A 12085-nucleotide genomic window follows, 5' to 3' on the forward strand; every position below is an offset into this window, starting at 1 on the left:
CTTTTACTAAAATTATCTCCCAAATTTGGGTTTGGGGAAAAAACCTGGCATGAAAAACTATGCATCTGTTCACACCCTAATCTCAGAAAGTTACACAAAACAAGGACTTCAGATGAACATCTTGACACAGTTTAACGAAAAAAGCACCATTACGTTCAGTTCTTGGTTAACTGAATGAAACAACAAATTTGGGACAGGAAGGGGTTGTTTGTTTTTTAAAGAAAACTCTCAGGCAGGCTAGTTTCAGCCTACACAAAAAAAAAAAAAAAATAGGCCATCACACAAAACTGTCACAGTACCTATGGAGCTGCCAATGGCTTCACTGTAGTACTGTTACATTTTTCCTCAAAGAAAGCAAAAATAAAATGTCTAGTAGTAAAAACATCTTGTGTGAGAAGAAAAGGTACCTAGAAATACCTATATAAAGTAGATTTTTAAATATAAATAATGCTTTGATTTTTCTCAGTTGTAAGCGACTCCTTCAGCACAGCTGCAAATTCCTTATTCTTTCCTGTCAAGTCTTTGAAGTCCTCTCCAGTCCCAGCCTTCCTAGTGGACCAATCTATGATGACAGTCTAGGCAATGTCACACATTCCCAAGTGTGGACAATGCAACCAAAGGCATTATACAAAACATTCCATTCCCTGTTTCAGTATTGTACAGTTGTTGCCCACTTTCCCTTTTAATTTGTTATTTTTACAACAACGGAAAACACCTTAAAACATGTAATTTGAAGGAAACTGTTTTTGTCTTGGTTTTTACTTTTAAAATTATCATAGGGATAGGTCGGTTACAGGACCCAGTGAGCAAGGAGGGTGCTAACAGCACAGGCAACTTAGTGCCTGGAGACATGCTGTGTAACAAGTCTTTGCAGACCTAAACTACCAGTCTTTAAAATGTCTCTAGCAATCAACTTTAAAATAGTTATTCCTTAGACTGCATTAACACAGATCAAACACTAATGCAAACAGCCTTCACCCTCTTAAGTACTCTACAAGGGCTTGCCTCAAAATATCTCAGTTACTAGAATCCTCAAAAAGAGCAGAAATCTCAGAGATTATGCCAACTACGATTCAGTTTCTTCACACCAAGTAGAATAGGTTATCTTGTCTTCCCCAGTATTTTAGACTCTTCAGAAAGCTTCTGCAAGTTTCTCTCTGGTCAGTGTGAGTCCCTATTACCTTCCATTCACACTAAGATGGTTGTAGCTGGACTCCTCTGGCAAATGCAAACACAGAGCAACAGTGTTTTCAGTGGTTTGCCGGATACCTCATTTAAATGGAGAGCTCAAGTATGTTGTCTGATTTCTTGGGGCCTACAGTAGGACTTTCTTCAAAAAAAGCAAGCTATCCAGTCACCAAAAACTGAAAGGGCATCAGAGTAAGGTGCAGTCAAACGTTCTTGTGATTCCTGGCCACAAACTGTTTTTATCGATGTAGGAGCACCACAATTATCCTTAGTTTTGAAAATGTAACAAGGCTGTGCACAGACTAGCTCTCCCTGAAAGCTGTCAATTATTTTGTAAAATGCTTTCTAAATGCATGTTAAAAAATCTTTTTCTGAGCATGTGTTTTCACAGCAGATAAAACCGGAAATGTAATCTTAAAAGAGCATCAGCTATTTCTAATTTTATCAGATCCTCGTCTTCAAGGGATACACATTCAGTTAAATCTTATGCAACATCTTTTCATAAAGCACACTGAATATATTAATTCAAATGAAATTAGTGTTATCTAAGTTAAAACAGTAGACACATAGACTGTCCAGAACTAATTAAGATAAAAGCAGAAACAACTCATTTTGCAACTCAGTAAGAAGATACATTTACTGATGAATAATACTAACTTTAGATTGTGCCTTATGCTTCTCAAAACACTAAAGGATGTATTTTAAAAAAGAAAGAAAGAAAGAAATTAAAACATACCCCAAAGCATTTTAATAATATCATGACCTAGTCTCCTAACATTTCAGGACAGTTTTTATTATACATTTTAGAAAGTAACAGTACTAGGACTAATTGCAGAAATGTTTTTTTTCCTCTTTATCTTCTACCCCCATGGCAGAAATGCAAGAAGAGCTGCCTGATGAAATACAGAGCTAGATACACACTACCAGTACTAACTGTCATTTCTAAAGCAATCTGAGAGCAGTTAGCTGGACATGCAGCTCCTGCAAAGACTTCATTTACATTTATATATATATATATATATATATGCGCATTCCTTTCAGAACCACACATGAAAGAAAGTTATACAAGTTCAAAGTGGGGCATGACAAGTTGCCAGGAACTTGTCAATCATACCACCTTAACTGGAGAAAGTCAGACAGAGATACAGTAGCATCGGGAATCTAGCCAAGATTCTGATTACGCTACAGATTTCATTCGCATTCACAGAAGCTTTACAAATCTGAAGTTTGAAGGATTCAAATTACTAAAACGAAAAGAAGTTTTTAATTTTTTCTTCTGCATGCAAAGATTCTTAACACTGAATGCAGAAAATTCCACTAGTGCCACTCAGGTTCTGTGTTTTGGGTCCTCTATGGAAAACTCCAGTGCCTGTTTGCATTAGGATGGATTACTGTCCCAGTGAAACAGATAAATTGACATGGCTCTTTCTGCTTCCACATATGACCACAACACTCTAAACAGCTGCTACAGGATTGACTAGAATTATTCACTTCACTTATACTGTATGCAGGCAGAGCTAGAGGCACTCATGTCAGAATTGCCTACCTGCAGACACAGAAAGAGAGGACTAGCATCAACTCAAACACAGCCTCCATTTGAAGCATTATCATCATAATCATGATACAAGTACAGAAATTAACTTTTCTTTTCAATGCATACTGTCCAACTCCCACTGATACTTTGCCCAGAAGATACTGTAATACTGGACAATATCATGATGCTTTTTTTGGCATTAGTTTCAAGAAACATACAAATGACAAGTTAACACAGCCAACAGAGTAAAAGAAACCAAGAAACTAGACTAGCAAAGAAATGCAGCATTTCCCTTCAGTTCTGGCTACTCAGCAAGAGCAGGTACCCCTTCTTCTCTTCTTGGCACGCAGCAATCACTTCCTTCTCCCTCCCCACTTTATGCTTCACTAAGAGGTTTTCCCCTTCATCTCCTTTTACTCCCGGATGGCTGTTCTTTGAAAAATGAAAGAGACATAAAATTAGAAAAAAGTCCCAGTGTCTGTGATATGCACTGGAGTGTAGGAATTTCAAGTCCACCTGTCCACAAGAGGCAGCTAAATCTTACAGGGAAAGATTGCTAAGACTTTGTACCAGTGTATTGGCTTTGCATCTACAGAAGAATCCTTTTGTGTTGATACTAGCTGCTATCCTGTGCCTACCCAATGTGATAACTTAAAGTCACTAGATCTTCATCAGCATGAATCTGGTAGCGACTAGCCTACAGAGTCTTACTTAGGGAGCACGCTGGCAGGACGTGTGAAAGAGAGAGACACTGAGATCTCATGTTTTCTTCATGTCTTACAGATGCATGGAGAGTCCATTTAGCCTCTCTATGCCTAGTTCCCTGTGAAGTTCTACCCTAGATTCACACAGTTTTCTAGCTTGTATCTAAACTGAGCAGTGGGGTAACATCACGGAAACCAACATGCAGAATGGGTGGGGAAAGGAGGGGCGCTAGCGTGCTCCTGAGTCTCACCCTGATTGGGGCGCATCTGAGGTGCAATTCCAGTCTCTCACACTCAAAAATGCATTCAGCACTTCCATTTAGTCAAAGCTCTGCAATCTCAACAATGCCACTGTGGATGGGCGAACTTCCCTTACACCCTCCTCATCACCTCCGCTGCCTTATGAAGAATTTTCTGAAATAAAGAAAGGGTTGTTCTATAAAAGTCTAGTTTTAATCTTCTTTTGTTAGCCATTCTCACAACAACAACAGCCTAGCAATTAAATATTCCAATTACATTCAAATTTGATCAAAAGCAACACAACTTGTCAAACAAAACAAGAATGAAGCAATTAGAAATTACAATACCTCAGTTTTTAATGAGAGTCCACTGTTAAAGAATATAGCTGAAACAGCAATGTAAGTTATGGTAATTTCTGGTTTCAAGGGTCCTAAAAAATATAGACACAAAGAACAAAGTGAACTACAGTCAAAGTGATAATGATATGCATATACTATATCAAAGTAAATGAGAGTATTTAGAAGAGTATCTGTAGAAAATCTAATCATTACAGTCTGTTTTAGAAGAGTAGGGTTTACTATTAAGTTATAGAAATTAGTGCTACTTATTTTTAAATAAAAACAAACCAGTGAGTGGAGAGAGAGGTATGATGCCCTAAAGATTGGGCTTATGTGATTACAGGCCATTAGGAACTACAGGGTAAATTCTGTAAATGTGAAAAAGGGAAAGTTTCCAGAGCTTTCCTCCATCTTCAGAGTATCCCCATAACATTAGTCAAATTCAAAGCATATGCTCAAATGAAAATAGCAGCTGCTCCCTCCATACAGGCATCTACATCATTCACATATCTACCTCTCACCTCTCCCCCCCTCCCCCAATACACACACCTGTCTAGCTGCCTGCACAAGGAAAACCAAATTGTATTCCCCAAGGAATTCGTTGCAAGGTACAATTCTGCATAATCCACCCACAATGAGACTGTGGTGGAATAGTTCATTAGAGCCCTAGTGTAACACCTTCCAGACACATTGGTGCAGTAAGATCAATGTGGCAGATGCTTGCATCTCCAGGGGTTCCACTATATTAAAGGCTTATGTTTGTATACATTGATATACCTTTTTCAAGGACATGAAAAATCAAATACTTCTTATACTCCTATAAAAATGATGAATTTCCTTAATACTCTCTACCTTTGGAGACCACCAAATGCCAAAAGTATACATTCATTTTTTTCATAACCATCCAACCAGATATTAAAAGAAAATATTAACAGTGTACTTAGGACCAAACTAATATCTGAACTCTGCAAGTGAGACAAATTAAAATGCAACTTTTTTTTTCTAATTCATATTTTATTTAGTGACAATAAGTTGTCATGGGCAAAACTGCAGCAGCAAACAGGCCAGCCTTTACTCAGTACTCCAGAAGAGAAGCTCCTTTCTTCTGTATTAGATGAATGATACATTGATGGTCACACAGCACCAAGGTCAACGATCCTTAAATTAGAGGGATTTGATCGTACACTGAGTCTACTCAAATTTGCATCTCCAGTCATTCAAACCAAAATCCTACTCTCAGAGAGGGTTTTGTTGATGAGACACTAAAAGCCACACTAAAGAGACACACTAGTGAGACAAACTAAATGCAAACACAAAAAAACAAAACAACCTATATGAAACACTATGTAAAACTAAGGTTACCAAGCAAAAGTTAAAGTTGCAACAAAACACAGAGCTAGTTGCACAGTTTTATGGCATATTATCTGAATGACCAGGGAGGAAAAAAAAAAAAAAAAAAAAGATCAGAAAAGTGCTGTGTGTGTGTTTATGCGTGCAGACGTATGTGCGGGCCCACGCACTAGACAGACAGTCAATTGGCCAGTTAGTCTAAGATAAGGATTCTACTAGGACCCAACTCTTCTATCATACAGTTTTTCACTGAGCTACCTGAACTCTTACACAGGGGTAAAACTTGGCCACTACAGTATTTACACTTTCATGCAGCACAGGGCACTTCTGTCAGGCAAACAGATCTGCTTCAACTCTCCTGCAAGAGACTGATCAGGAAAACTATCTTCACAAATGAACTAAACAGATTCACTCATCAAATAGGAAAACACACAAAAAGGGGCTTGACTTGCACCCTGAAGGCAGTCAGAATAGCAGAGATCTTTGCTATTTGTGGCACACTGTTCCACTGGTACGGATATTGGACCATTCAGCGAGGCCCTGCAAATTGCAGTGTGATTTTCTCAGCTGGAAGATTAAAAACTTTAAGGTTTTTTCATATGCTGATATTTCTTCCCACCCCCTTTCCTTCTGGTTTTAAAATGAGCAGGGAGGTAGCATAGATTCAGGAAAGGGATACTGCTATAGGGAACATGCGCTTGCAAGTCTCAAGCAATGCTTACATGCTTTTTCAAACAAGCTGTCCCAGGAACAATGTCACATCAATGCTTGACATCTCTTTGCAGTAGAAGAATTAAACTGAAACCCTCCATTATAAAATGCAGGAAGTAAACTGAGAAAAAATTAGATAATGCTTTAGTTTAAAAGATCTCCCACAAAACTGGTAACAATTAGCTTGACAATCAAAACAAAAAGGGACAAACTAGCTGATGTTATAAAATTACAGTTGTCTTTAAGGTCTGCTAAACATACAGGCCCAGACGCTACAGGAAGCTCCATATGGGTGGCCCTGCACACCTATGCAGAACAGCACACTGATGTTAGAAGGGATCCTTGCACAGCAGGAATTTGCCTACCCTGAACTCCATGAAGCACTGGAGTCTTAGTTGCCACAGCAAGTGTTCAGAACCATTTTTAAAACATTCTTTTTTTCCAGATCCTAAGGGGGGAAAAAAAAAAGTTGGCTCCTCAGTGTGAAGCTGTCTATCCTCAAACTTCAGCTCTGTTAAGAAAAAAAACAACTATGCGTGTAAAAGTACAGTCAGAGTCTTCCTCCCCTCCCATAACATGAAATTGCTAAAAGAATTCTGCTAAAGTATTTTACATTCCTTTTCTTAAATCTTCACAGATCAAACATGAAAAAAAAAAACAACTATAAAAGTTCATTTGGTTTTGAAAAGTTTGGGATATTTGAAACTGAAGTGACAACGGAAACGAAGCAACAGATATTGCCAGCATCTTTTCTTAAAGATATGCTGTTTATTTTAAAATAATGCTGGGTATTTCATCAGCTTGTTACCACAAACCTAAGATTCCATTTAGTAGAAGATGACAGATCTTTCTCCTGGCTTGCTTACTTTATGTTTTTGACCCCATTTTGCATAGACTCATTTTTTTTTACCCTTTCCCCCATCTTTTGCGTGGAGGTAAAAGAGAGCAGGAAAAAAAATCTTTAAAAAAAGAAATGTATTATTGTAAAACAAAGAAATCATCTGGCTTACATTTAGCACCTGAGATTGCTTTTAACACAGTATGTTTTAAGCTATGCCTCTCAAGAGGATCACAGATGGAAGACATTCATATGCTGAACTCCGATAACTTTATCCCCTTCTTAGAGATTCTTGAATTTATTGCTTAGTTAGGAGGATTACCTTCAAAGTAAGTTGTTATTTAGTTTTCATTACAATTAATCCACAAAGAGTAGGATATTATTCAAGACACTTGTACAGTGCCTATCAAAAATGCATATAGGAATTCAGCTTAAAATATTTCTTGGGTACTTGAGAAATAGTGAACGATTAACAAGCAAGGAGGCAAACTGCTAGAGATGCAGGGATTACGGGAGGGCCCAGTGTACCAGACTGCCCCGCAAACCCATACGCTCTCTCTGGGGAACCTCTTGCAACTCGAGTTTCAAAGTTATTAAGTGGATGCCCTGGAAACTTGAGGAGGGAGGCCAGGAGTACCCTCCCGTGCGCCAGTGCCCCCGGCAGCCCGGCCACCGGCACCCCCAGCCCGGGCTCCCCAGACCTCTCCCCGCTCCCAGCCGTGCCGCCGGCGCCGGGAGAGCCCAGGCCAGCCCGCAGCGCCCCGCCACGGGGCAGCGCGCCGCCACGGGGCAGCGCCGACCCGGCCCGCGGGGGACGCGAGGCAGCGCCCGCCGCCGCGAGTTGGCCGGGGGCCTCCGGGCTCCCGGGACCCGCGGGCGGCCGCTCCAGGGGGCGGCGGGCGGGGCCCCGCCGAGCCCGCGCCGCTCCCGCAGACCAACCGCCACCACGCGCGGGCAACGGCCGCGCCGCCGCGCGCCCCGGGCCGCCCCGCAGCTCGGCGCCGGGCGGACTCACCCCCTTTCCCGCCGACGGCGGGCTCCAGCCGCGCCACCGCGATGACCAGCACGATCCCCAGGATGAACCACTCCTTGCGCAGCCGCTCCGGCAGCCCCATGGCGCGCTCCCTGCCGCCGCGCCGCGCGGCACCGCGCCGGGGCGGGGTGCGCCCGCCCGCCGGCACGACGAGCCGGATCCGCTGACAGGAAAAGTCTCGCCGACAGCCGCCATCACTACCACACACCCTGTAATAGACCCGCAGCCGCGGCGCCGGCCGGCCGACGCTCGCTCGCTCGCTCGCTCGCTCGCTCACTCACTCACTCTCTCGCTCGCCCGCCCCGCCGCCGCCCCGCCGGCGTCAACGGCCGCCGCCGCCCCGCGCTGCAGCCCCGGCCGCAGGCGAGGGGCGCGGGCGACCCCGGCGGTCGCTCGCGGGTCCCGGCGGCGCGGGCGGCCCCGGTGCCGCCGCCGCCCCGTGAGCCGGGGAGCGCGGCGCCGAGCCGCATACCGGCGGATGGCGCGGCCCCGCAGCCGCGGAGCCGGGCGGCGGCGGCGGCGGCGGGCGCCGTGGGGCGGCGGGCGGCGATGCTGCGCGCTTTTTTGGTACATTACAACGCTCCGGTGACGCCCGGCCTTTGACGCGCGGGAGGGCGGGCGCGAGCTGGCGGTTGCGGCCGTTGGGCGCGTTCGGCGGGGACGGCGCGAGCGGGGGGCGGGCGGTGCCGGGCCGCGGCCGGGGCCGGGGCAGGGCGCCCCCGCCCCGCTCCCGGGGCCGGCGAAGCGGCTCCTCTCGCCAGCCGGCTGCAGCCCGCGCTCCCGTGGCGGCGCGGCGCGGCGGGTGCTCGCGTTGCGGGAGAGGAGCGCAGGAAGCGCGAAGCCGCCTGGCTGCGGCTGAGGCGGCACCCCCTCATGGTGTTATCTGAGCCTCATTTCCAGAGGCAGGGCCGTTGCAGGAGCAGGTAGTTTCCTGTGAAACAGGAGCGGGGAGCAGGCTCGGCTCGGCAGGAGGTGGTTCACAGGGGGAATACTGACAATTAGAATACTGGAACCTGTTTTGGGAGAGCAGGGAACACCAGCCAGATGGTTACTGGAGTGCAATATATATATATATGCGTGTTTGTGTATATATACGCGCACATACAGAGCACCGCACGCGTACAGTGCGGGCAGGGTTTCGGCAGGCCGGGTGCCAGGGCGAAGCCGCGCCCAGTACCGTGCTGTCTTCGGGGCTCCTGGTAGGGACCCCGGTGCCGCCAGCTCCGCCTGCGCTGGCCTTGGCTTGTGCTACCTGTTTGGGTGGATGCAACACCCGCGGGTGCCAACTCGCATAACTCGTACTACAGGCACAGGGAGTCCTCCTGCAACCCGGATTTCAAGTGGTTCAGGACTTTCCTGTCCTTTGCAGTGCCAGTGCTGGACTTTACCAGCCAAAACTGGGCTTTGCCTTAACACTGAGTTTCCAAATTCAATTATGTTTTATTCTAACAGCCATTATTTACATGTCAGGTTATAAAAAATTGTTGTCCAGTTAGTGTATTAAAATGCTGAATAATGGATTTGTCGTCATTGCCTTGGAGTTTATCCATACACCACTTTATTGCTGTAAGAAGGAGCCTGCATGTCACAGTCTGAACTTGTTCCAAGACATCTGTCCTGCCTACAGGAAAAGAAACACCTATTATAACCTAAAGACAACTTAATCTTTTGTGATTTATCCTGTTTCATTATGTATGAATGCTTGCTGAATTAGCTTACTTCCAAACTTCATAAAATTCCTTACACGGAAGTCACTGAGTTTGTTTCAATGTTAAATATATCTCCCTTAATCCAGAGTATCATAAAAAGCTGATTCTGATGCTCAACCTGCACTTTCGATTTTCTATTCCTCTCTTGTCTCCTGATGGATTCATTAGTCCAGTCTCTGGTGGGCCACGATCCCCTCACTCTAAATCACATTAACAAGGAAATGATAAAGTATAAAACATTTTGTCATCACAGCTGCTCACATCAGTACTGCCACGGGTGCCTTGTTCTAAGATATTTTAAGCACACAACAATTCTGCCATGTGATTTCTAAATGTTTAGGTAAGTTTATACTTCACAGTCTCTATGGATATATTCAGACTTCAAAGAATAGCCATGCCACATGCTTTCTGCTCTCTGCTACCGAGTAAATAAATGTTTATAGCTCAAAGCTCAGCTGTAATCTCAGCTACTTGTGGAAGCATGTATTGCTGCGTATCCTGTGAGGTTCGCTTGTGTAAACATGTATACATCGCAGCTGAATTTTTTGAATATGGAAGGAATGTGTCTTCTCATATGGGGATCCAAAATGTGCACTTTAAAACAGTTGTATGTTTCACTGCTTTACTACATTTACTGAAATACACATTAGCCCTTGTTCTCTTCTTGGATACACCAGTGCCAAATTGCAAAATGTCACTGTATTTGCCTGCTCAAGTGCTACAGGTTGACTGTTTTTGGAGAAAATAAATGTGTAACAGATGTTCTTCCAAAGCAAGCTGTGATTATACTGAGTATAGGATTTGATTACTCAGAGTTGCTCAGGAAGGATAAGATGAACCTGCTAAAGATGTAAAGTTAGAAGGGTTAGGGGGTAAAGCGGATTTGTCATTTAAACTATATTTAATTCATTCACAGGTGAGATGGCATTAGTTCAATGACATGTTTTTTATCTGTGCTGTTTGTTAGGTAAGAGTACTTAAGATTCTTCATAACTGCATTTCAAAGCAGGCAGCGAGAGCAGACATACTCCCATCTGAATGCAGTGGCAGAGCAGGAGAACGGGCAGCTGTCCAGTGTTTCCCAGGCTACTTTACTGCAGTGCAGGCCCTAAACAAGATGGGGAGGAGGCCTCGTACCCCCTGCCAGGCAAACCCCTGCCTGGCAAACCCCTGCCCAGCTGGCTTATTACACTATGCAGAACAGAGACCTCACTCTGCACCCATAGGGCAAAAAGGCACAAACAGCTTCAGCATAGTTCAATAATGACCCATCACCGTTACCAAACAAAAGCAAAATATCAAATAGTCTATTGAGGCCAAAAATTTAAGCACTCAGAAGTTAGAAGAAGTCACATTTTAGAGTGAACGAAGCTGCTGCAGCGTCAGTTGCTGCAGGAGCTGCAGCTTGGTCACTAAAGGGGGTGGAAGGGGAGGGTGCTTGGTCTGGCAATGAAGTTCAATTTTGCAGTTGAAATCTTCAATCTCTCCCTGCTTTGGGATCTTAGTTTTTATATGATGCTAACTCTCTCCTTTTAACCTCACTCTTCACAAGTGAATACAATTATGAATTTCTAGTCTGCCCGCTGCCCAAATTCATTCTAGGTCCATTTTGCAAGAAAACTGAGGATTCGCAGTTGTTGCTGAAGTTGGTCAGAACTATGACATGAATACAGTGAGAACTAAAGCTGCTGAGAGCTCTGAATAATTGTCTCTACCTACCTCTGAATTGCCATCCAAATTAGTAGATGTTCTTTACCCTCTTTTTTTTTGGCTTAGATACATATCTATAAAGTAAGAATATCCTTTTGTTCCAGAACATCTGGAAAAAATGAATTAGTTAGCGTTTGTAAAGCATTCAGACACCTTAGTGACAGGGACCACAGTAAAGTGAAATGTGTCTCTGAGTAGCACTCAAGTGGGGTGCAGTAAATGCAGGCATGGAGCCATATAGTGGATATTGAACTGGTGTATGGCAAGTGTGTGTGTGTGTGTGTGTGTGTAAACTACTGACTAGCTCATTAGCTGAGTGCTAGCAAACCTATCAACTGAAGGTGACAGAGGTCCTTTGGAAAACTGCTGTGGGATCACATAACATGAGACTGCCACAACACACAGGGGAACAAACAGGAGCAGATTAAGTTTCTAGAGAAATCATAGTTCTTGCATTTCTCGACTTTGGCATGTTCATCCCTGAAACAATACTATTCACAGGGTTATCACTGTAACTCGTACCTCTAAAATCAGAGCACCGATCTCCACCGTTTGAGCTAGTAGCGTTAACTGGCAGTAGCTGTAAGCAGCATGGGCCAGGACTGCATGGGAAGTAGCACATGCACATTGTCAGACAGCTTCAGGTGTTTGCTCATAACAAAGCTAAGTGGCAAAAACTAGAAACCTTGGATTTTCTTCCAGGCTCTGGAAGATTCTTCTCATTTTCTTC

At 44.2% G+C, this 12085-nt stretch overlaps 1 protein-coding gene across 6 annotated transcripts in view; it reads right to left on the bottom strand.

Moving 5' to 3' along the window:
• SLC10A7 (solute carrier family 10 member 7) overlaps positions 1-8084 on the bottom strand; it is a 156217-nt gene extending 148133 nt beyond the window's left edge. For 5 of the 6 annotated variants that reach the window (XR_010884378.1, XM_067297790.1, XM_067297791.1 and 2 more), the window contains exons 1-2: positions 7919-8084; positions 4014-4096 (exon numbers count right to left, since the gene is read on the bottom strand). Coding sequence is in view for 4 of the 6 variants with exons in the window: in XM_067297790.1 (XP_067153891.1) it covers positions 4014-4096; positions 7919-8018 (183 nt within the window). In the remaining 2 variants the exon portion in view is untranslated. Of the gene's footprint in view, positions 1-3677; positions 3789-4013; positions 4097-7918 lie in introns of those variants that run through there. The other variant, XM_067297793.1, reaches the window with a different exon arrangement.
• Between the last annotated feature and the right edge of the window lie 4001 nt (positions 8085-12085).

The sequence above is a fragment of the Apteryx mantelli genome, chromosome 5 (assembly GCF_036417845.1).
Source record: "Apteryx mantelli isolate bAptMan1 chromosome 5, bAptMan1.hap1, whole genome shotgun sequence".
NCBI classification, from domain to species: domain Eukaryota; kingdom Metazoa; phylum Chordata; class Aves; order Apterygiformes; family Apterygidae; genus Apteryx; species Apteryx mantelli.